The sequence below is a fragment of the Grammomys surdaster genome, unplaced genomic scaffold, assembly GCF_004785775.1.
Source record: "Grammomys surdaster isolate TR1022 unplaced genomic scaffold, NIH_TR_1.0 251, whole genome shotgun sequence".
NCBI lineage: Eukaryota > Metazoa > Chordata > Mammalia > Rodentia > Muridae > Grammomys > Grammomys surdaster.
In genome coordinates, this window is record NW_021604692.1 from 613,457 (window position 1) to 636,465 (window position 23,009).

General features: G+C 40.1%; 1 protein-coding gene and 1 pseudogene across 1 annotated transcript; both read left to right on the top strand.

Annotated features, from left to right (window-relative positions):
• Positions 1-464: 464 nt before the first annotated feature.
• Positions 465-22,824, top strand: Gins1 (GINS complex subunit 1). The gene is made up of 8 exons (XM_028774958.1): positions 465-484; positions 2,316-2,548; positions 5,536-5,600; positions 8,483-8,581; positions 10,236-10,326; positions 17,856-17,972; positions 19,595-19,669; positions 22,390-22,824. The coding sequence occupies exons 2-8, from the start codon at positions 2,474-2,476 to the stop codon at positions 22,456-22,458; spliced, it is 591 nt and encodes a 196-aa protein (XP_028630791.1). The 5' UTR covers positions 465-484; positions 2,316-2,473; the 3' UTR covers positions 22,459-22,824.
• LOC114627246 lies at positions 14,048-14,882 on the top strand (annotated as a pseudogene).
• Positions 22,825-23,009: the final 185 nt, after the last annotated feature.

A 23,009-nucleotide genomic window follows, 5' to 3' on the forward strand; every position in this document is an offset into this window, starting at 1 on the left:
GGAAGAGGAGGAGGAGGAGGAGGAGGGAGAGGAGGGGGAAGAGGAAAAGAAGAACTGGAGGGAGGAGACAGAGAGGGTGTGGGGCTAGACTTTGTCAATATGATCCTTATCTCCTGGTCTCCTAAAGTTTAAATATGCTTCCACACTGGGTATGCTCCCATTGTATCTCTGGGTCATACCCTTCCTAGATCTGAGGCTCTTTATCGAACGGTCTACTCCTTGTTGACTTCTAATAGGCACTCAACCCTCCTACCTCATCCCTTTTTCTCTCCTGAGGAATGGGAACTCCATCCATGGCTTTCTTGGAGTCAAGACTCTGGTCTCATCCTTGATTTTTCCTTTTTTTATGACACCACACCTGTCATCAAGTTTTACATCAGCCCTGTATTAAAAATCCAGCATCTAAGTGCTTTCCATCTTCTCCACCAGTCCCCACCCTGGACCAAACAGTCGGCATGCTGAGTCTGTCACTAAAATCCCTTTGGTAGGTTCCCACCTCTCTCAAAACTAAAAGCTTGTATTTGAAAGGTTCTACAATAGCCCACCTGACCGAGCTTCAGCCCCACTTTCTGGTCTCAGGAACCAACTTCTCCCAGGATCACTGCTTCTCTGATTGCCAGTGCTACTCAGCCCCTTCCCAAGACCTTTACACTTTGATTCTTGTTGTTAAAAAACCCTGCCTCCCTAAAGCCTACTATCTACAGAGTTATACCCCTCCCCTATGAGAGTTATGTTTGTTGAACACTGACACAGAACTCTCAGACCTCATTTTTGCTGTGTTCTCCTTCCTGGGTTTATTCTGGCTAGTGCTTATCACCAAAATACTTGACATTGATATATCCTATCTGTATTGATGTTTTCCACACTGCAAGATAGACTCCAAGAAAGGACCTTGTTTAGTGCATTATCTTTGGTATCCAGACCAATGCTTGGCTCCTACTACACACTTCATAAATATTTGCTGAAGGAAAGATAGAATCATCAAGACTGTTCATGGGTATTCTACTGTTCCCATTTTAAAAGTAAATAAGTCTAAAGGTCAATAAAAGACTTGCCTCCTGGCCAAAATTGAAAATACACATGGCCGAGAAGGGCTGTAACTACTGGTTTGTGAATCATAATGCTACAGCAGTATAGCTGGGTGTTTACTAAACACTAACCTAAGTATCCCTAATCGACAGAAAAAGAACACCCCTGTTTATTTAGCTATCTACCTACTTACCTATTTGTTGCTTTCTAGACAGGGTCTCATACGCTGGCCTGGAACTCTCTGGAATACTCTTGCTTCAGCATCTGGAGTGGTAGAATTACACGCATGAGCCACAACACCTGTCCAAGTTCCTTTTTAAAGGCTATGCCAGTCTGTAGGGGGCATATTCTTAATTAATAATTGACATGGGACAGCCCAGACCACTAAGGGGAGTGTCACCCCAAGGCATGGTAAGCCATGGGAAGTCAGTAAGCAGCCTTCTTTTAGGGGCTCTGAGTTCCAACCCTGAATACCCTTTATAGTATGGGACTACAACTATAAGATGAAATTAACCCTTCCTTCCCAGTTTACCTTTGGTCATGGTGTTTTATCACAGAAATAGAAGGCAAATCAAGAGTATTCTTACTGTTTTTTGTTTGTTTTTAAGATGAGCTCCTTTAAAATTCCTGAACTGAATTGAAGTAATCTGTCTTTCTTAGCCACAAAAGTTCTGGAACTGCAGGCATTTGACCATCTTTAAACTGCTGCTATCTGCGACGTTTTCCAGTGTGCGAATATTTTTAAGTAACTATTTTAAAATTAAAAAGTGCCAGAGCTGAAAGTAAGAAGCATAGAAATAAGGTTCTAATCAGTTTATGACCGTGTGACCTGCAGTAAGTTAACTGTTCTTGTTTATCAGTTCTGCATACTAATAATCTTCTAATATCGTCATAGTCCCTGCCATACTCAAAGTATCCAATAAAGGGTGATTTCTCTTTAATGTCAAACAACCAGCACTGCAAAACTCAAACACTACGTCATTACTAGTAGTTTCTCGACTTTTCTTCAATCCAAAGGTGCCTCTTGGAACCTAAAGATAATTCAAATGGAAAAAATAAAAAGGAAGAGAAGACTGTGCACTTTATTTTGCTGCACAATCGAAAATAGTCCTTTGTTTCAGCCTACAATTTTAGACGCAACTGATTTCCTGGCTTTGCCAGGGAAAAAACCATTCTCTTTAACCCCAATTTCCCAGAAGCTCAGTGAGGTTGCGCAAAGAAATTAAATGTCCCTTCTAGGCCACCTTAGCTCAGTTCTCTCCTACCCACCATTCTCTCCGCCCCAGTGCACTTCTATTGGTTGAGCCTATTTGGCGCCAAAGCGAGGAGCTGGTTGCTGGTGTTGTGCGACTTTGAACAAAAGAAGTGCTGCGGCCTGGGAACCCAGCAACCGTTTAGGGTGACTTGGCAGTTGACGGGACCACGGGATCCGGGCGCGTCCATCATGTTCTGCGAAAAAGCTTTGGAACTTGTCCGCGAGTTACACCGCGCGCCGGAAGGGCAGCTGCCTGCCTTTAATGTGAGGAGCGGCGGCAGGGGAGGGGCGTGTCGAGGGCCAGGACTGGGGCCTTAGGGCGGGGCCTCATGCCTTGGGGCGGGGCCTATGCCCGCAGTTGCTTGCTGGAGATGTTTTCTCAAGTGTCAGTTGCGGAGCTAACTTTACCTCCTTGCTAGATTCCGAGATCGGAAACAAAAAGTTTGAAACGGAGCCAGTTTGTAGGAAGAAAAAGAAGACTCATACTTATGCTACCTATTGATTTGGTGACTTTCTCCATCAGAATGTTTCTTGTTTTTGTTTTTTGAGACAAATCCTCATGTTGTCCAAGCTGGCCTGGAACTCTGTTTTAAAAAACAAAACAAAACAAACGTGTGTATGTCCCTCACTTGCATGAAGGTGCTTCCTAGAAGCTAGAAGAGGGTGTAGGATCCTCTGGAACTGGCGTTATAGGCGGTTGTGAGTGCTGGGAACCCACATCCTCTGCAGGAGCAGTAAGTACTTTTAGCCAGAGCCATCTCTCCAGCCCCACATACATCTAGCTTCTTGATGAGCCAATAGCATCTTGATATAACCCCAGTAGTTTTGGAGATTGCTGTGGTGCTGTGCCCCAGCTTCAGCCTTTCAAACCACAGATTTGCTTTCCTTGCTTGTAGATTATTGCCTTTTTTTTTCTTTTTCGTGTATCTGTGTTCAGTCTGCTAAGAGCTGACACATCTATAAAGGGCCTGACCATGTAAAGGGCCACGTGGAATCCTGTAAAATGCAGTCTTTGTATCTGGCCTCTTTTGCTCAGTATAATGTATTTGAGACTATCCTAATATTCAATAGGTCAGTAGCTTTATTGTGCTTTTTTATTTTAAAGATTTATTTTTTTTAAAGATTTATTTATTTTATGTATATGAGTACACCATTGCTTTCTTCAGACACACCCGAAGAGGGAATCAGATCCCATTGCAGATGGTTGTGAGCCACCATGTGGTTGCTGGGAATTGAACTCAGGACCTCTGGAAGAGCAGTCAGTGCTCTTAACTGCTGAGCCACCTCTCCAGCCCCTAAAGATTTATTTTTAAATTTCGTGTGTATGAATGTTTCGAATTCATGTATTTATGTGGCGGTGGGCATGCCTGGTGCCCACGGAGGTCAGAAGAGATCAATGAATTCTCCTGAAACTGGAGTTATAGACAGTTTTGAATCACAGTTTTGAAAGTGATCTGAGCACCTTCAGTCATTTATCTGGAATCGAACCTGGGTCTGATAAAAGAGCCACCAGTGCCCTTAACCACTGAGCCATCTCTCCAGCCTCTATTGCACTTTTCTTTTTTTTTTAAATATTTATTTATTTATTTTATTGATGAGTACACTGTAGCTGTCTTTAGACACACCAGAAGAGGGCATCCAATCTCATTACGGATGGTTGTGAGCCACCATGTGGTTGCTGGGATTTGAACTCAGGACCTCTAGAAGAGCAGTCAGTGCTCTTAACCGCTGAGCCATCTCTCCAGCCCATCTATTGCACTTTTCAAATGGCTATTTGTTTTATCTTTTAAAAATACACATACTGATATAAAGTCCATTTTAACTTAGTGTATACTCCAGCACCACTAATTACATCCACTCTGTTGTCAAATCTTTGTCACTATTCCAAAGCCATTTCATTGCTCCAGCAGAAACTTTGTCACCGTTAAGCAGCTTGCCCAGTTCCCCTTTTCTCACAGCTCCTGATAATCACTTTTATTTACTTATGTGGGTCGGGACATACGTGCCATAGCACAGTGTGGAGGTCAGGGGACAACTTGAGAGTTCTCCTACTGTATGAGTTACAGGAGATCATCAGGCTAGGAAGCATCATGCCAAGCCAGCTCACCTGCTCTCATTTTTTTTTTAAAGACAGTTTCACTGCGTTGTCAAGGCTGGCCTCAACTTGAGATATTCTTTCCATTTGCTGGCATTGATTCTAGGCTTGTGCTGCTATGTCTGGCTAAGTTGCTTTTCTTCCTATGAATTTGCTTTGCCTGGTATTCCAGATAAGGAGACTCAAACTATAGTCCTTTTGTGTATGGTGTCTCTGGTTTAACATGGAGTTTTCAGGATCTACCTACGTTGTAGTATATGTCGGTACTCATTCCTTCTCATAGCTAAATTACATTCCACTGGGTGATATACCACATTTGGCTTATCCTCTCCATCTGTTGTTGGTCTTTTGAATTATTTTTGCTTTTTGACTATTTTGAATAATTTTGCCAAGAGCATTTGTGTAAAGCCCAGTCAGTATATGCCTGTAATTCCAGGACTTGGGGTGCTGAGGCAGGAAATTTAATGTGAGTTTGAGGTCAGCCTGGGTCACATAGTACTAGTAAGACCTTGTCTCAAGAAAACCATTTATAAAACTCTAAGGATAAAAAAAATCAAACATAACAAAATTGTAAGTTTTTGTGTGGGTTAGAGATTTAGCTCAGTAGTATAGGGACTAACAAAGCAACAAGAAAGAAAGAAAACACGGGCTTCGGTATAATAAACCTAGGAGTGGAGTTGCTGGGTCATATTATAGTTCTGTTTAAACTTTTCTCTGGTGCCAGGCATAGAGCTCAAGGACTTATGCAAGCTAGGAAAGTGCTGTTTAGTCGGGCAGTGGTGGCACACACCTTTAGTCCCAGCACTTGGGAGGCAGAGGCAGGCGGATTTCTGAGTTCAAGGCCAGCCTGGTCTACAGAGTGAGTTCCAGGACAGCCAGGGCTACACAGAGAAACCCTGATGTAGTGCCTGAAGACCTGGAATTCTTGGTCTTCCTGGTTGGCATCCTGAGTTCAGGAACTACTTCGTCCATTCCTTTTAACAGTTTGAACAGCTATGGAACTGGCTTTATGTTTCTTGTCAACATCTGTAGCTATGAAAATATTGTGAAGCCTGTTGTTTATTTTTGGTAAGGTATGTAAATGAAAGATAATACAGATTGAAATTAATAGGGGAATCAATGGATATATATATCAATATCAGTTTATATGTTTCAGGAGGACGGACTCAGACAAGTTCTGGAGGAGATGAAAGCTTTGTATGAACAAAACCAGTCTGATGTGTAAGTTGTAATAATATTGATGTTTTAAAAATAAGAAATGACATGTTAAAATCAGAACCTTATATCTGGTTTTTGTTTTTTGTTTTTTGTTTTTTGTTTTAATTCTCTGAATCTGTCTTACCCCGCTTGTACAAGTGAGCACCGGACTAGAACTTAAAGGGGTTTCTGCTACTCTGTGGTTGGACAGTGCTTCATAGGTGATGTATTATGATGTGTAACTTCTAAGTTGAAAGAACTAAAGTAGACTTAAAAAGGTGAGGCAGGAACAGATAAAGACCACAGTGCAATTAAACACTTAGTTCCCACTCTTTGTTTTCAGTAACAGATGCCTTAGTGTGTTTGAAAGAGAGGGTCCACTGAGCAGGAAGAGCAGTGATTCCTGACAGCATGAGTAGAGTTCATTGAGAACTGGTATTACATTTAGCAGAACAAAAAAACGGGCTATAGATGGGCTATTTACAGCTGGACATGGCAACTCATACAATGGAGAATCTGGATTGTGTGAACACACTTCAAAGGCTGCTATCACATGGTAAGATACAAATGGGTACTTCGAGATAGGTGGTCAGAGCTGAGGTAGTAGTGTGTTATTGTCCCTGCCCCCTACTCTGAGACAGGGTTTCTTGCTATAGTCTTGACTGTCCTAGAATTTGCTCTGTAATGGAGGGTGTCCTCAAAATCAGAGATCTACTTGCCTCTGCCCTCCAAGTGCTGAGATTAAGGCTCAGTGGCAGTCAGAATCTTAACTAGAAAGATTTATGAGTTACTTGGATGTAGAAATTAATAATATGGGGCATACAAAACAATAGGAACACAATACATACAGATAACAGAAAAATCTTTACCAACAGAATGAGTAACATAATACATGCAGATAGCAAAGAAATCTTTACCAATAGAATGAGGAACTGAACATCAGGGCTGTGGTAAATGTGAGTCAGATGTCAAGTCTTGAAGTCAATTCTACAAAGTTGCTCATTAATCCATTCGACAGACATGCACCAAATAAAGTTAGGCTGATAAATGTTTGTGGTATTTCCTTGGTAGATAACATAGTCTAGATTTCTGTTCATGACCCTTACTGTTTAGGAGACAGATACTAAGTACAAACCTGTCACGATGGGAGATGTGCTCTAGAGGAAGGCCACAGGGGAGGACAGCGCTAGGAGACAATAGAGAGCAGAACTTAAACTGAGGAATCGAGAGATGTCTTTAAGGAAAAGACATTTTAGCTGAGGCTCTAAGAATTAGATTTTACTTGCAAAAACAGTCAGGGTGGGCAGAGAACATCCAGACAGTGGCCCTAGCAAATGCCAAGCATTGTAAAGAGGCAAGTACTCAGGAAACTGCACTTAAAGACCAAAGTGGCTGGAACGTAGCAGAAGAGTGATAATCAGACACCCTCTTCTGACCTCTGTGGGAATTCCATGCATGTAGTACAAATAACCAGACATATAACATAAAATTGAAAGGTTATTATTTTATTTGTTTGTTTATTTTGAGACAGGGCTTCTCTGTGTAGCCTTGGCTGTCCTGGGACTCTCTCTGTAGATCAGGCTACATCTGACTCCCAAGTGCTGGGATTAATGGTGTGCACCACTACCGCCCAGTTCAAATAAAAGGATTTTTAAAAATAAATAAAATAGAGCTGGTGGGATGACTCAGTGGGTAGAAGTACTTGCTACTAAGCTTGATGATTTGAGTTTAGCTCCCAGGACCCACGTGGTGAAAGGTGTTAGATTTTGGCACGCAGCTTGGAACAGACCACAGCAGACCAGACGGTTCCACAAGAGGAGGGGGTTTATTCAGGAAGGACGGTGGGAGAGAAGCGGGAGAAGATGTCGGGGAAAGAAGAGAGAGAGAGAGGAGAGAAGTGGAGGCCGGCCATGACCACATGGAAAGAGGGGGAAGGGAAAGGGGTAGGGGCAAGGAGCAGAGGAGACCTACAGGTAAGGGAGTAAGGGAGTAAGAGAGAGAGGAGGGGGCAGGCAGCCCCTTTTATAGTGGGCAGGCCTACCTGGCTGTTGTCAGGTAACTGTGGGAAGGAGCATGCCTGGCTGTTGCCAGTTAACTGTGGAGGTGGAGTTTAGACAGAATCCTAACAAAAGGAGAGTGAAAGTTGCCCTCTTGCCTGTTCTCTACATGAACTGCATGTGCAAATAAATAAATGCGATAGAAAAAATTAAGAACAACTTGTGAACAGAAATGAATCCCTCTACAAAGGTGTAAATGTAGAAAGTTTTGCATATGTTTTCTAAATTATTCTGCTATTAAATTTAGCCAATCTTTTGAGAAGAGATCTTATTTTGTAGTCCAGTCTTAGCTAAAGCTTTCTGCCCTGCCTTGTTTCCCAAGTGCTGGGATTATAGACATGGTGCCACTGTGCAATGCTAGTCCGTATGTATTGTATTGGTTCCTTATAATCCAGGAGTTATATCCAAGGGAGGTGGGAAATCAGCCTGACCTCCATAGAGTGGCAGAAGTGTATAGAATGGCTGTATGTGGTTAGTGGAGTAGCTTAGTGCTAGGTCATTTGCCTGTCATGTTTGGGGCCCTAGGTTTAATCTCCAGCACCTTAAAAATAAAACAGCCAAGATATTCAGTGACAAATACAAGTTCTCACTACTTTCTGTAGTCTGAGATAGCCCTGAACGAAGATTTTTCTGACACTGCCTCCTAAATGTTGGGATTAAAGGTGTGCCCCACCACACCCAGTTCTGGCTTTTTATCTTTTAATATACTAATGAAAGCACTGGCAGGAAGGTTGCTATCCTGCCAGTAATTGTAAACAGATAAAACCAGTCAGTCATTCTTGCTTTTGCAATTTTTACCTATACTAGAATACGCATATCTGTTTCTTGTTCCTTACATGTCCTTATCAGGAATGAAGCAAAGTCAGCTGGACGAGGTGATTTGATACCAACCATCAAATTTCGGCATTGTTCTTTGCTAAGAAATAGGCGCTGCACTATGGCATACCTGTGAGTGTCTCGGGTTTTGCTTGGGGTGTCAGGGAACCTAGGAGGGTTTTTGATGTAATTTGGTTTCTCAGTGGGTAGCAAGAAAGAAGAAAGCTTCTGTTGTTCCTTTTTATGTTTTTGTTTGTTTTGTTTGTGTTTGTTTGTTTTTAAGACAGGATCTTACCCATGCAACCATGGGTGACCTTGAACTTACTCCGTAGACAGGCTTACCTGGAACTCACAGAGATCTTTCTGCTTTTGCCTCCCGAGTGCAAGAATAATGTCATGTGTAGTCACCCTTGGATTTAATTTTTTTTTTTTAAATTATGAAACAGAAGCATATTCATGAAAAGAATGAGAATAGCCGGGCAGTGGTGGAGCATGCCTTTAGTCCCAGCACTTGGGAGGCAGAGGCAGGTGGATTTCTGAGTTCGAGGCCAGCCTGGTCTACAGAGTGAGCTCCAGGACAGCCAGGGCTACGCAGAGAAACCCTGTCTCGAAAAACAAAAAAAAAAAAAAAAAAAAAAAAAAAAGACTGAAAATAATATAACTTGCCCTGTGGAACTTAGTTCTTAGATCTTAGTGTGTTCTGTCACATTTACTTCATTGTGTGTTTTTTCTTTCAAGATTTATTATTTATTTATTTATTTATTATAGTGTACTGCCTGCATGTATGCCTGCACACCAGAAGAGGGCCCCAGATCTCATTACAGATGGTTTTGAGCCACTATGTGGTTGCTGGGATTTGAACTCAGAACCTCTGGAAGAGCAGGCAGTGCTCTTCACCTCTGAGCCATCGCTCTAGCCCCTGTGTTCTGTTTTTATGCTGTACAAGTTTGGAGTATCATGTCAACTTATCATGGAACTCATAATACTTTTCTTCTCTGAGCAGCAGGGACCTCATGACCTTTGTGACCACTGCACATATTGTCACATTTGGAGATAAAAAAATGCGTCTTGGTATCTGTCAGGTTGAAACAGGGTATCATATAGTCCTGGCTGGCTTTGAACTCATATTGATCTGTTGGCTCCTTGCTGGCAGGTCCAGGCAAGAGGAGACAGAGATCCGGGTCTCCCCGGGGCAGAGCAGGATGGTATGTCGGTGGCCCAAAGAAACACCTGGCCGGGAGTCTTGTCAAGGCAGGAATCTCAACTTTAACGTAACAGCCTTTTGTTTATATAAACTTGGAGCATAGGGAGAAGGGGTTTTCGTAGGGTGAGATGACATGGGGGCGGGGAAAGGTGACAGAGGGTATGGGTGACTGACAGGGCCAATGTCCAAGCTCTACATCAGCAACAGCTGAGCAGAGACAGAGCTAAACAGGTCCCGTTGAGTCACTTCAGTATGGAAGTGACTGAGATAGGTCTCAAACTCGAGCCAGGGTTAGGTTTGGCCACAAGGCCCAAACCAAGGCCGAAATGGGGCCCAACAGAGATCCTCCTGCCTCTGCTTCCTAAATTCTGGGATTAAATGCATGTACCACCACATCCAGCAATCTAAACAGTTCTTATGCACATTTTTTTCCATTGTCCCAAAGATGTTTTCTGTTGATGTCTTTATCAGTAGCCAAACGTCCACGTGCTCCATTTACGTTTTTGTGAGTCTTGAGTCTTTTCCTCAAGAATGACTTTTGACCCTTTTATTCTTAGACCATCTAATCTCTTCATGTCCTAGGTATGACCGGTTGCTTCGGATTAGAGCACTGAGGTGGGAATATGGAAGTGTCTTGCCAAATACTTTACGATTCCACATGTCTGCCGAAGAAGTAAGTTAACACTATTCCACTGTATTCAATTGCTATGCTTTCTAATAGTGGTTACCAGTGTTTCTTTGTTTTCATTTTCCATTCATCAGTTTCTAACATGGGCTAATTTCTTATATACTTGTATAAGAGGTACATGGCAGGGAGTAATTCTAAGTACCATATGGAAAACTTCTAGTATTTAACAAAACAGAGTCCCAATATGTTATTTATGAGCGATGCATCTTTGAGATTAAAAACCGAAATTATTACTTGGGTGTCTTCTATATAATGTGTGCATATATGTACATTGTAATCAACATTACAAATTCATATTGGTAATAAGTCTTGATTGATCTAGTAATCAAGATACAGGTTTACTCCAGAAATTGGACTGGAGCCAGATAAACTTAAATCCTGATTATTTAAGAACTGTCTATCTCAAACAAGTAACTTGAACTCTCCCTATACCTAAATTCTCTCCTTTAAAAATATTCAAGGTTTGCAAGGATTTCAGACACTAACTGCCTGAAGTTAGACCACACTTTACCTAAGTCTTCCATAAGATTTCCCCTTACTTTAGACAACAGTTACAAGTTTTGATGTTCCATGATTCCTGTAGGTTCAGTACTTCACCAGAATGAGTCACAAAACTCAGAAAGTCATTATACTTCAAACCTTAAAGTCTTGAAACCAAATGGATGCAAAGCAAAGTAGATATACATTGGAACCAGCCAGATGAGGCTCACAAGGCAAGGGCCGAAAGGGCTAGAGACTGTAAGCTTCTGGTATCATATCCTTGTAGATCAGTGCTTGACATCCTCTGGACACATTCTATAGTGGAACACATAACATTGCCACCCAGGTAGTCTTACACAGCATCGGTGTCTAAGTGGTTGGGGTTTTACTCTAGAGACATGACCATTGAATTACCAACTCTGTCACTGAGCTCAGGCTTTTCTCCTCCCCTCCTAGGAGGTCACACTGTTAGTGATGTCCAGAGCGCAGTCTTGCCTCTGCTCTGTGTCATTAGGTTAGCATAAACCAACCAGGTCCACTATGAGTCATCCCATTAACAAGATACTCCTGATACTTCTGCATAAGTGATATGTGATTTCTGTCTTTACCTCTGTGTGCATACTGTACCACACCTATTGATTTGTGGGTGTTGAACCAACCTTTTGTCCTTGGAGTGAAGTTAACATGGTCATGATCTGGTCTTAATGTGTTCCTGAATTCTGACAGAAGTTTTTGTTTCTATGCCCATCATTTGACTATAGTGTTCTTTTTTTTGTTGTGTCTTTATGGGGTTTTGGTGTCATGGTAATGCTGGCTTTCTACAGGGTTTGTCATTGTTTCTTTTCTTCTGTTATGGGCCAGTTTAGAAGTATCAATTAGTGTTAGCTCTTCTTGAAAGGTTTGGTAGAATTTGACAGTGAGCATATCTAGTCCTGGGGCTTTCCTTTGTTGGGAGGCTTTTTATTGTTGGTTCAGTCTTTGATTATAATAGATTTGGTTTTTTTCGGGGGAGGGGGTAGGAGGGAAGGCTATATGTGCCTAGGAATTTACTCATGTTTTAAATTGAGTCTATATTGTTATTTTTTTAGTTTCAACTTCATTAATTTCTGCCCTGATCTTTATTATTTTGTACCTGTATTTGGGTTTGGATTGTTCTTGTTTTTCCTAGGACCTTGAGATGCACTGCCAGGTAATTTATTTGATATCTATTTTCTCAATATAGGTGCTTATAGCTACCACCTTTCCTCTTAGAACTGCTTTAACCATGTACCAAAGGTTTTGGTAAATTGCATATTTATATCATTTGATTCTAAGAAATTTTCAGTTTCTTCTCCAATTTTTTCAAAATTATATTGTTAAGTTTCTAAGTATTTGTGTGGTTTCAGTATTCTTGTTGACTTCTAGTTTTGTTGCATTTATTAGTTTTATTGCATTTGATAAGAATCAAAAAGCTATTTAGATCTCTTGGTTTTCTTTCTTTTTTTTTTTTTAAGATTTTATTTTATGTATGTGAATATACTGTTGCTGTCTTTAAACACACCAGAAAGAGGGCATATCTGATCTCATTATAGATGGTTGTGAGAATTGAACTCAGGAACTCCGGAAGAACAGTCAGTGCTCTTAACCGCTAAACCATCTCTCTAGCCCTCTCTTGTATTTTCTAAGACTTGATTTGTGGCCCAGAATGTGTGCTCTTTTCCAGAAGCTTATGGGCTGCCAAGAAGAATGTATATTCTTTACCTGTTAGATAGTCTGTGTATATCTGATAAGCTCATTTGATCTATGGTATAGCCTGACTTTTTAGATTTATTTTATGTATATGAATGGTTTGCTAGTATGTATGTATGGACACTATATGCAAGCTTGGTGCCCTTACAGGTCAGTAGATGGGGTCAGATTACCTGTAACTGGAATTACAGATGATTATGAGCCATCATGTTGATTCTGGGAACTGAACCTAAGCCTTCTGCAAGAGCAACAAGTATTCTTCACCACTGAACCATCCCTCAACTCCTGCAGTATAATTTAACTCAGAGGTTTCCTTGTTATCAAAGGGTTTTAATTATCAAAATGGGGTAGCTACCACTGTACCTGGGCTCGATGTTACTTTTATAGTTATCAGTGTTTGGTACCTCAACATGTATTTCCAATTTTTATATTATCTTGTAATTCTATTTTGCTTTGTATTTCTTAACATTTTGACTATATATACTATGTTATAGAGAGATTTTTCTCTGGTCATGTGTCTTTAGGGTTCTAATGCTTCTTGTGCCTGGATATCTTTCTCTAGATTTGGGAATTTTTTGCAATAATTTTATTGAGTAGAATCTCTCTAAACTTTAAAATTTATCTTAATTTTTATCCTGTGGATTCTTACATTTGTACTCTTGAGTGTGTGCCAGAGTTCTCTGTCATTGTGTGATGATGCTTATCTCCGTGGTGATGCTTGCCTATAGCATTTCGTCTTTCTTCTGCTCCATGGGATCTTTTTATTTAATTCATTGAAGTTTTTTTTATTAACATTATCACAATATCAGAATCTTTGCTGACAGTTTCTTCAGAAGAAAACTACCGACTTTCATCCCAATTCACCCATTTTACTGCCTTACTCTGTATTGCTGACCTTTTCTCTTTAGGTTTTGGATTGAATGAAACCATTTATTTGTATCATCTTAGAAGACATTGATCAGTCTTTACTAGTAAACTTCTCATTATCTAGCATTTTGGAGGAGCTAGTTTGCCACACTTTCTATTTTTGGTCTCTGTCTTATGATGTACATTTCTGTTTGTCTGGATCTCTCTTCCTGTTTTATTTGGAGAGCTTCTTTAAGGCTTAATCTTCAGTACTCTCTGCAAAGAGAAAGCAAGTTTCTGTAATAGCAACAACTAAGAAGCCATTCAAGATACAGAAATACACTTAAAAACAGGGAACACAGAAGTGAAACTGGCAAAGCTGCAACAGGATATAGGACAAAGGTAATTTTTAGAGTGAGTGTGGAAATAGAAAGTGAATGACATACAAGAAGACAGCAGGGGAAAGGGAGAAATAGAAAAACAAGATTAAACACAAGAAGGGGAAAGCAGCTGAGTGAAAAAAATGTTACTCAGGGAAAAGAGCAGGGAATTAGAAAACAAAAGAAAAACATGATATCTCAATCATGAAAAAGTTCAAAAATTGGCAAGTGTAAGGAGAATAAAAAATATATATGAGACCAGCTTCACAAAGATGATCATGGCAGCTCGGACCAGTCAGAGGGCCTTGGTGAAGGGTGGCATCGGGGTGCCGTCCGAAGTCCACCATCATGACTGAAGCCCCGGTGCGCAACGTCAGATATTTTTCTCCCTGTGGTATACTGATGAACAGAACCCTTCCACCATGCGCCTCAGTTTTGCCAAAAGAGATCTGTGCAAGAACCTTCTTCAGAATCACTGCACCATTAGTAAATAAACGAAAGGAGTATTCAGAGAGAAGAATTATAGGGTACTCAATGCAAGAAATGTATGATGTTGTATCAGGAATGGAGGATTATAAGCATTCCGTTCCTTGGTGTAAAAAATCAGATATAATATCAAGGAGATCTGGATATTGTAAAACCCGATTAGAAGTTGGGTTTCCACCTGTTTTGGAGCGATACACATCAATAGTAACCTTGGTAAAACCGCATTTGGTAAAGGCATCTGTACTGATGGGAAACTTTTCAATCATTTGGAGACTATTCGGCGAGCATCTTAGCCCAGGTCTTCCTGGCTATCCAAGAACTTGTACCTTGGGTTTTTCAATTTCTTTTGAATTCCGCTCCCTTCTGCACTCTCAGCTCGCTACATTGTTCTTCAATGAAGTCGTGAGACAAATGGTAGCGGCCTTTGAAAGAAGAGCATGTAAACTCTATGGTCCAGAGACAAACATTCCTCGGGAATTAATGCTTCATGAAATTCACCACACCTAAGAGGAAAATAAGAGCTGCCTCCACCTACTCTTGACTAGTTTGTTCACTTTTAGGAAGTCCTTTCGCCATCCACTGAGAAGTCAGAAAGCATTTGTTAAACCTGCCTTGATTCTAAGCCTGCTCCATTGAAAATTTGCACATTGAATACGGACCCACTTGTACACAGAATTATTTCTTCAATCAAGTGTAACTCTTAAGTAACATGCACATTTCCAGGCTCCTTCTGCCTTTGTAATAACGGATGTCATCACTGTTGCTAGGATACCACATTCCTCATTTGAGTACACAGATGAACAAGTCTTTTAATTCTCACCTTACATGAAAGGTTAGCTGAGATACAATGTGTGTTACATTTACCATATCATGTTTAAGTTATTAGGTTCAGAGTATTTGTAACTTATTGTTATTGGGCATGCCATACGGCTTAGGGTATTTGAGTAATCATATATTTAACATAAAAACTTTGATTTAAAGTTCTCCTAATGAAGTCTTAGCACTTTGGGTATTTTAAATTGTTCTTATGGGTAGCAGTAGATAATTCAGTGTTGTTGGGAAGTTGCTTCCCAGATATACTGAGTGGGGTTTTTTTTTTGTGTGTGTTGTTGTTTTGTTTTTGTTTTTTTGTTTTTTGTTTTTTGTTTTATTTGGTGAGTGGTCCAGAGCTTTGAGCTACTTTTCTAGACAGGTGCTTTGCACTTTCAAATGCTGATTGTGTTGTCAGAATTTTGTCTGCTACTGTAGGCAACAGATAAGTAGTTAATATGTCTCTAGCACTGCACAGGCCACTTTCTATTTATTGTGCATATCTGCTTTCAATAATATTTTAAACTGATATTTTAAAAAAACAACAACAAATCAGTGTAAGGGCTGAAGTCATGACTTAATAAAGTTAAATTGTTTATTTTTGAAAAAACAAAACAAAAAAAAAGTATGAGTATTTAAGACCAATAAGGTAAGGTCAAAATATTTTAAATATATGGAGGGAGCTATTAAAAGGGGGAAAACATGGGGCCCTGGACTTAACTCTTTCATACTGCTTTTGCTAGATACTTAACTCTTTACCACTGTTCTGTGCTTGATTAAGTGCTAGGGAAACTTAACTCTTTATCTCTTATAATTCTCTGTGCTTGACAAGTGTTAACTCTTTATAATTCTCTGGCAATTAACATATGCTGTAGAGCACTAGGGAATTCAGTGAAGGATTTATTGCTAAGGCTCCTTTCTTTATTGCCTGAGATCCTAGCCTCTCACTGGCCAGGTGAGAGGGAGGCTTGGGGCAATTAACCTTTATTGAACTAGGAAAAGTGAGTCTGTGCAGAATAAAGCACTTTTACACATGCAAATATGTACAGAAAAACATCATATATACATTCATACACACATTTTTACATACATACTTTGGCCAGGCCCAGCCATCTGTCTCATCAACTGACATCCTTAAGGCACGCACACCTAAGCCGGGCAGTGGTGGCGCATGCCTTTAGTCCCAACACTTGGGAGGCAGAGGCAGGCGGATTTCTGAGTTCGAGGCCAGCCTGGTCTACAGAGTGAGTTCCAAGGACAGCCAGGGGTACACAGAGAAAACCTGTCTCAAAAAACCAGAAAAAGAAAGAAAGGGGAAAAAAAGGACACACACACACACATTGGGAGGGAAAAAAAAGTCTCCATGAGCAGGTTTGATTGTGCAAGCTCCAGCGCAAAAACAACTCACCTATTCTGGATGAAAAATAAGCTCCAGCATTTATTGCATAGAGAAAGAAAAAACATGTCTACCCTTTTATTGCTGAATGAACTCAATCCAAGTCTGTAAGAAAAAAAGGCCTGTCCTTGTCAGTAAGAAAAGCCCGCCTGCTGCTTTCTGTTCTCTGCAGCTCCTTCTGAGTTCTAACCTGCATCTCCTGTCTCCTCAGCCCTGTTATATTCTGCTATGTTCTGCTGTCTCTTCTGCTTCTATTTTGCTTCTACTTTGCTTCACTTCTCTTCTCCTTCTGCCTCCTTAATGTCATTGTTCCTAGGCTTTTGTACTTTTTTAGGAGAATAGATCACATGGTATTCCAAGCATCTCTCCTCAAAAGTTCACAAGTCCAAACATAAATTCAAACCATAAATACGAAAGAAATATCAACCAAGATGTTTATTTCCATTAAGCCTAGCTATCTAACTAGTTATCATTATCTGCCACTAGCTCCACACGTTCATTTAAAATTAAAAACTATAATTTTAAGTTAGCACACTTCTTTCAAGAGGCATATCATCTGCATAATGTCTCATTACTGTTGAAGGTTTATATAGATAAACCCAGTTAATATTTTGTCTTCTGTCCTTGCACCAACAATAGATTGTTCATTTCCTTTGACAACCATTAGTTAATAGTTTGGCAGCCTAAAGGAATGTATTCCTTAATTGTAAATCTGTCTGTTTTCTATCTTAGTGCAAATATCCAGTGACATGTAATTTCAGTTTTCATATTAAAGATGGCTCTAATTGCAGCCCTTTTTTAGAGTTCAAAAATTACTAATATAAATTCAGGAATTCTTATAGAATCATTGTTAGAAATTAAGAAATCATCTATTTGTTTATATAACATCACTACAAGACAGTACATCTTCGTTGATCTTCAGAAAGCCTGTCTAATAGGGTGGGCTAATGCCCACGGATTGTTCAATTATTAATGACAGGAAAGGCATATCAATAGCAAAAATCAATCCTGAGATTTAGCCTCTCGGGCCTTGCCTCCAAAAGCTCATTCATAGCGGTCCATGATGAACCATCTCAGTAAAATCACCTGCTACCCTTCAGCCTCTCCAGGAAGGGTTCTGACAGCTACTTAGACCATACTGGGTAAGTGTCTGACATTTTCCAGAGCTCTCTTTACTGTGGAAGTTGTGATAGCTTTGTCAACTTGACACAACCTAAAATATCTGGGAAGATACTACTGGGCCAGTGGGCATGTCTGTGGAGGATTTCATAATTAAGTTAACTGATGTGGGAAGACCCAGTATCAGGGTGTGTTGGCTCTGAAATGGTAGTACCTAGTTTGTGCAATTTTTCTTAAACTTTGTCAAATGACTACTTTTATGTTCACAGATGGAGTGGTTCAACCATTATAAAAAGTCTCTTGCTACTTACATGAGGTCACTGGGAGGAGATGAAGGCTTGGACATCACACAAGATGTGAAACCCCCCAAAAGCCTATATATTGAAGTATGTATACTTACTTTTATGCATATATTGTGCTACCTTCTATCTTAAAGGTTTCCTGGCTTCTCTTAAAAAGGAAAGACACCAAACAAGACAAAAGAGCGAGAGGAGGGGGAGATAGTTTCCACAGTCTTTAGGATGGACACCTAAAATCTCATCAGATTTACACCCATTTTAGTAGTTTTGTCTTTGTTACCATAAATAGATGGCCACAGAAAGAAAAAGTTTCTAAAGAGGTAGTAAACTTATAGATTGAAAGATAAGACATAAAACACATCGGTAGCTCTATCAGATTCTCATTTCAACAGGAAAACTTAGAAAAATATTCATGAAGGATGACTCTGGTTAAGAACACTGGCTGCTCTAGCAGAGAATTCAGGTTAAATGCTAGCATCCACATGGCAGCTCACAGCCATCTGTAACACCTGTGACCCAGTGCCCTCTTCTGCACCCCTTGAACACTGTATATACATGTGGTATACAGATATACATGCAGGTAAAATACCCATATATGTGAAATGAAATGAGAAAAAATTAAAATACTCATGAGACAAGTGGGAACTTTTGGATATTAAATGAGTAATGATTGCACTTTGCAACAGCCCATATTCCCCAAATCCACTCCACAAAGCAGTGGAGATTTTCCTCTAATAGTATTTCTCACACTAAGTTAAAAAGCTTGAAAGTCATTGTAAAATTTTGGATTAATTTTAGGACATGGTAGAAGTATCTGCTACTTGCTGCTGGAAGTCAGTGGTGGTCAGCAGAGTCCCCTAGGAGAGTAAACTCATTCCCAGTTCTTAGGAGATGGAAGGCCTCCCTATTTTTCTTGATATCACTCAGTGCTGTCCCTTAAAAAAAAAAACTATTTACAAGTAATGTGTACTTAAATGCAGTTGTATGTCCCTTGGTATACCTGAAGCCAGTTTTGGAGAGTTGGTTCTCTCCTTATCCTGTGAGATCAGGGGATGAAACTCTGGTCACCAGGCTTATGCAGTAAGTGCTTTACACTTTGCACCATCTTGCCAGCCCAGATAGTTCTTTACCATTGCAGAAGTTGCTGTCAAAGACTGCCTTACTCCTCTACCTTCCAACCAGGATCTTCTTTCAGTGTTGATAACCTAGTTGCTTAAAGAACAAGGTTAACATGAAGAACAAACTGGGATGATTAAGAATTATTTACAAATTAAAATACAGCTCAGTCCAATTTCACTTTTGCTTCTTATTATGGCACCAAATGAAAGCTATACTTTCATTTTCTGTTGCTAAGAATTTCATGGAATGAATCTGCATATTGAAGAAGATTGAAAGAATATTTTCAAAATTAGGAACTGGCAAACTTAGCTGTGCCCTGTTCACATACTGATATATGGGTGGGATCTTCAAAAATGAGGCTGGAGTGGATTTAAATATTATATATTTAATATTCATACAATACCTACTTCTTTTTGATTACTACCTATAATATAAACCAGTTATGGTGGGGCACAGCCACTCTCAGCTAGTCAAGAGGCTGGCACTGTAGGATTACTTGAGTTTAGAGAGCTGAGTTAGAGACTTACCTAGAAAACATAGCTAAGACCTTGTCTTAAAGAAAAAAACAGAATGTTAATTTGTTCTTTCAGGTGCGGTGTTTAAAAGACTATGGAGAATTTGAAGTTGATGATGGCACTTCAGTCCTGCTTAAAAAGAATAGTCAGGTAGTTTCTGTTGTCATATACTTTAAAGCTTGTTAAGAATGTGTGTGAGGAGCCAGGTGGTGGCGCAGGCCTTTAAATCCAGCAGGCAGAGGCAGGTGGATTGCTGAGTTTGAAGCCTGCCTGGTCTATAGAGCAAATTCCAGGACAGCTAGTGCTACACAAAGAAAGCCTATCTAGGTAAAGAAAAAAGAAAAAGAAGAAGAATGTGTGTATGGAAATGCTGGGTTTGGTAGCCAAGTAATATCTCCTTGTGACATTCCTCTGTATCTCAGACCAGTTCTGGATTTTTTCTAAATAAGACGACTTGACATAAATGTGTCATATGGCAAGAAAAAGTTAATTCATTTATTAAGCTGGTGCTTATATTTATTACTAATTATTTTCCCGAGTAATTATTATAATGAGCCTTATTCTAGTTAGTTGACAAGTTATTTGGGGACTATTAAGATGTTGAATTTAAGGGGTAGTAATCCACCTGAGACAGGAGGAACAAAAGTTGAAGACTAAGCTGATATAGTGAGTTGTCTTCAATCCCAGCACTTTGGGAGGCAGAGGTAGGCAGATCTCTGAGTCCTAGGCTAGGCTGGTCTACATAGCAAGTTCGACATCAACCTGGGCTACAAAGGAAGTTCTAAGCCATCCCTAGCAATTTTTTGAGCTCTCATTAAATGGAGTTGTGCCTCATTGGTGAAGCACTTGTCCAGCAGGCTTGAAGCTATAGGTTCATATCCATGGTACTAGAATAAGAAACGAAAGAATGTTGGATTAAGCTTTTCCTTGAATTTTTGAAAATTCTAAGTAACCATTTTTAGCTTATACTTCATTTTAATCTTGTCCTATAGAGCAAGAAATTGTGATGTAGATCATGAACTTTTAAATACTTAATATGTAAGCAGAACAGCTTAATAGGACAAGATGAAATCTGTGAAGCTGTAGAGGAGCTGAGACTTCATATTACCACAGTTCGTTTTCATCCACATTTCATTTCCTGAAATGGCGATATAGAAGGGAAAGGGCTTCTTCATAAGGCCACTCTTTCTTCTTTGCCTGCCCTGCCATGTGGATATTGACCAGTTAGTATCATGTTGTTGACATCGTGGAACAGAATGCGTCTGACCATCTGGTGTTCTGGTGCAAGTCTGATGTTTTATTAGTGTGCAGGTGTCATTTCCCAAAACTAGGTTTTTAGAACAGATTTCTAAGACACCTTAAAATTTTTGTTAAACTAACTAACTGTTCACTCCCATGTGCCTCCTTAAACATAATGCATCAAAACCAGATGGTGAATTAAAATGCTTTAAAACAAAAACAAAAAAAACTCTATGTTCTGGAGGTCATGGGAACCTGCAGTTGCCAAAAGCAAAATTGTCCTTGGAGCAAGATGAGTGAGTGGAAGTGGTATTTCAATTTGGGGTGGTTTTCTTGGGCTCTGTGGTTAGTCTGCCCACTGTGTACTGAGGCAGTGAATCCTGGGGCTGTTAATCTGCTCCTGTGTGGACATGGGACTAGCCTGAGCAATTTATGTTATCTGTATTTGAATCCTGTTTTCTACTGTTTAATGTTAAGGAATTTCTAAATGACCTGCTCCTGGGCCAGCATGGTGACATAGCAAGTAGAAGTGCTAGTACACAGGCCCAGTGACCTGAGTTCACTCCCTGGATCCCATAAGGTGGCAGGAGAGAACCAACTCCTAAGAATTGTCTTCTGACCTTCACATGCATGCTGTGGCCTGTGCATGCCTATGTCTGCACATGCACACACTCGAAACACACATGCATGCATATTAAGTAATTAAAATACATATCTGGTCACATCTAAGACTGACTATATGGCTCATCTACATAGTTCAGATACTAGTGGCGAAATACTTAACATGTATTCTTTAAAACTTTTAGATAGGGTGTTAAAGGAACTGTCAAATTTACCACTATGTATTTTCTCTTTTTTAAAACACTTTTATCATTTTTTTTTTAAAGATTGAATCATTTATGTATGTGAGTATGCTGTAGCTGTATTCAGACACACCAGAAGAGGGCATCAGATCCCATTACAGATAGTTGTGAGCCACCATATGAATTCTGGGAATTGAACTCAGGACCTCTGGAAGAGCAGTCAGTGCTCTTAACCACTGAGCCATCTTCCAGCCTTTAATAATTTTTAAAAACATGGTGAATAAGGAGGTGGAGAGATGGTTCAGTGGTTAAGCACACTTGCTGGTTCTGTGGAGGACCCTAGTCCAAGGTGATCCAGTGCCTTTTCTGGCCTCTGTGGGCACCAGACATAAATGTTGTACACAAGTACATGTAGGTGAAATACTTCATACACATAAAATAAAAACACTCATATTTTTTTGAGATAGAGTTACTCTGTGTAGTGCTGGCTGTACTGGGACTCATTCTGTAGACCAGGCTGGCTTCAAACTCAGAGATCCACCTGCCTCCTGAGTGCTGGCATTAAAGGCTTGTGCCACCACCGCTGGCAAAAAAAATATATCTTAAGAATTATGCAGTGACTTTTATAAAAATAAGAACTTTACTAGTGTTCGATTAGTGGTATCAGTTTTAGTAGGCTGTAACAGCACATTAGTTAAGGTTAGCTTCTGACCACACAGCTAGCTGTACAAGCTGATGAGGTATACAGTTAGCTGTTACTCTTTACTGATGCAAAATATAATTGAGTTTTTCTCTCCTCCTTTCTCCTCTACTTCCTTTTACTTGCAGCACTTTTTGCCTCGGTGGAAGTGTGAGCAGTTAATCAGACAAGGCGTTCTAGAGCACGTGCTGTCCTGACCGTGTCCCTTGATGACAAGAGGAGGGCACTCCTGGCTCTGCCAGGTGGAAGCTAAGCCAGCTCATAGAAGCATCCTTACAAGACCTCCCCTTACAGACATACAGACATAACCAAGAGGGCTTGGGGTCCAGCTCATTGGTAGAGCACCTGCTTAGCATTTGAGAAACCTAGGGTTTCATCTGTAGTAACTCAAAAGACAATAAAAATCAGAGAAGACTATACCAAGAACTCTTGGCTAGGAGCATAATCTGCCAGCTCTTCAGCCTTTGTTACAGGCTATATCTCTAGTTATTCCATTCCCACAGTACATATTGTACTCTTATAATTGAAAATAAACAGCCTTTGGTTTGAATCTGTTTTCACAATGGGACTCTCCTGATAGCACATCTTTGGTGGTTGTTTTTGGTAGCATATGTTATGCATGCCAAGGGTCTGAGTTTTGGGAATACATTTCTAGACCTCTGTCAAGTAAAGATGATAATGTATCATCAGGCTGTAGGAAGGGAAAGGAAGACACTGGAATTTAGAGTACTGAGTGCTAGCTCAGGAC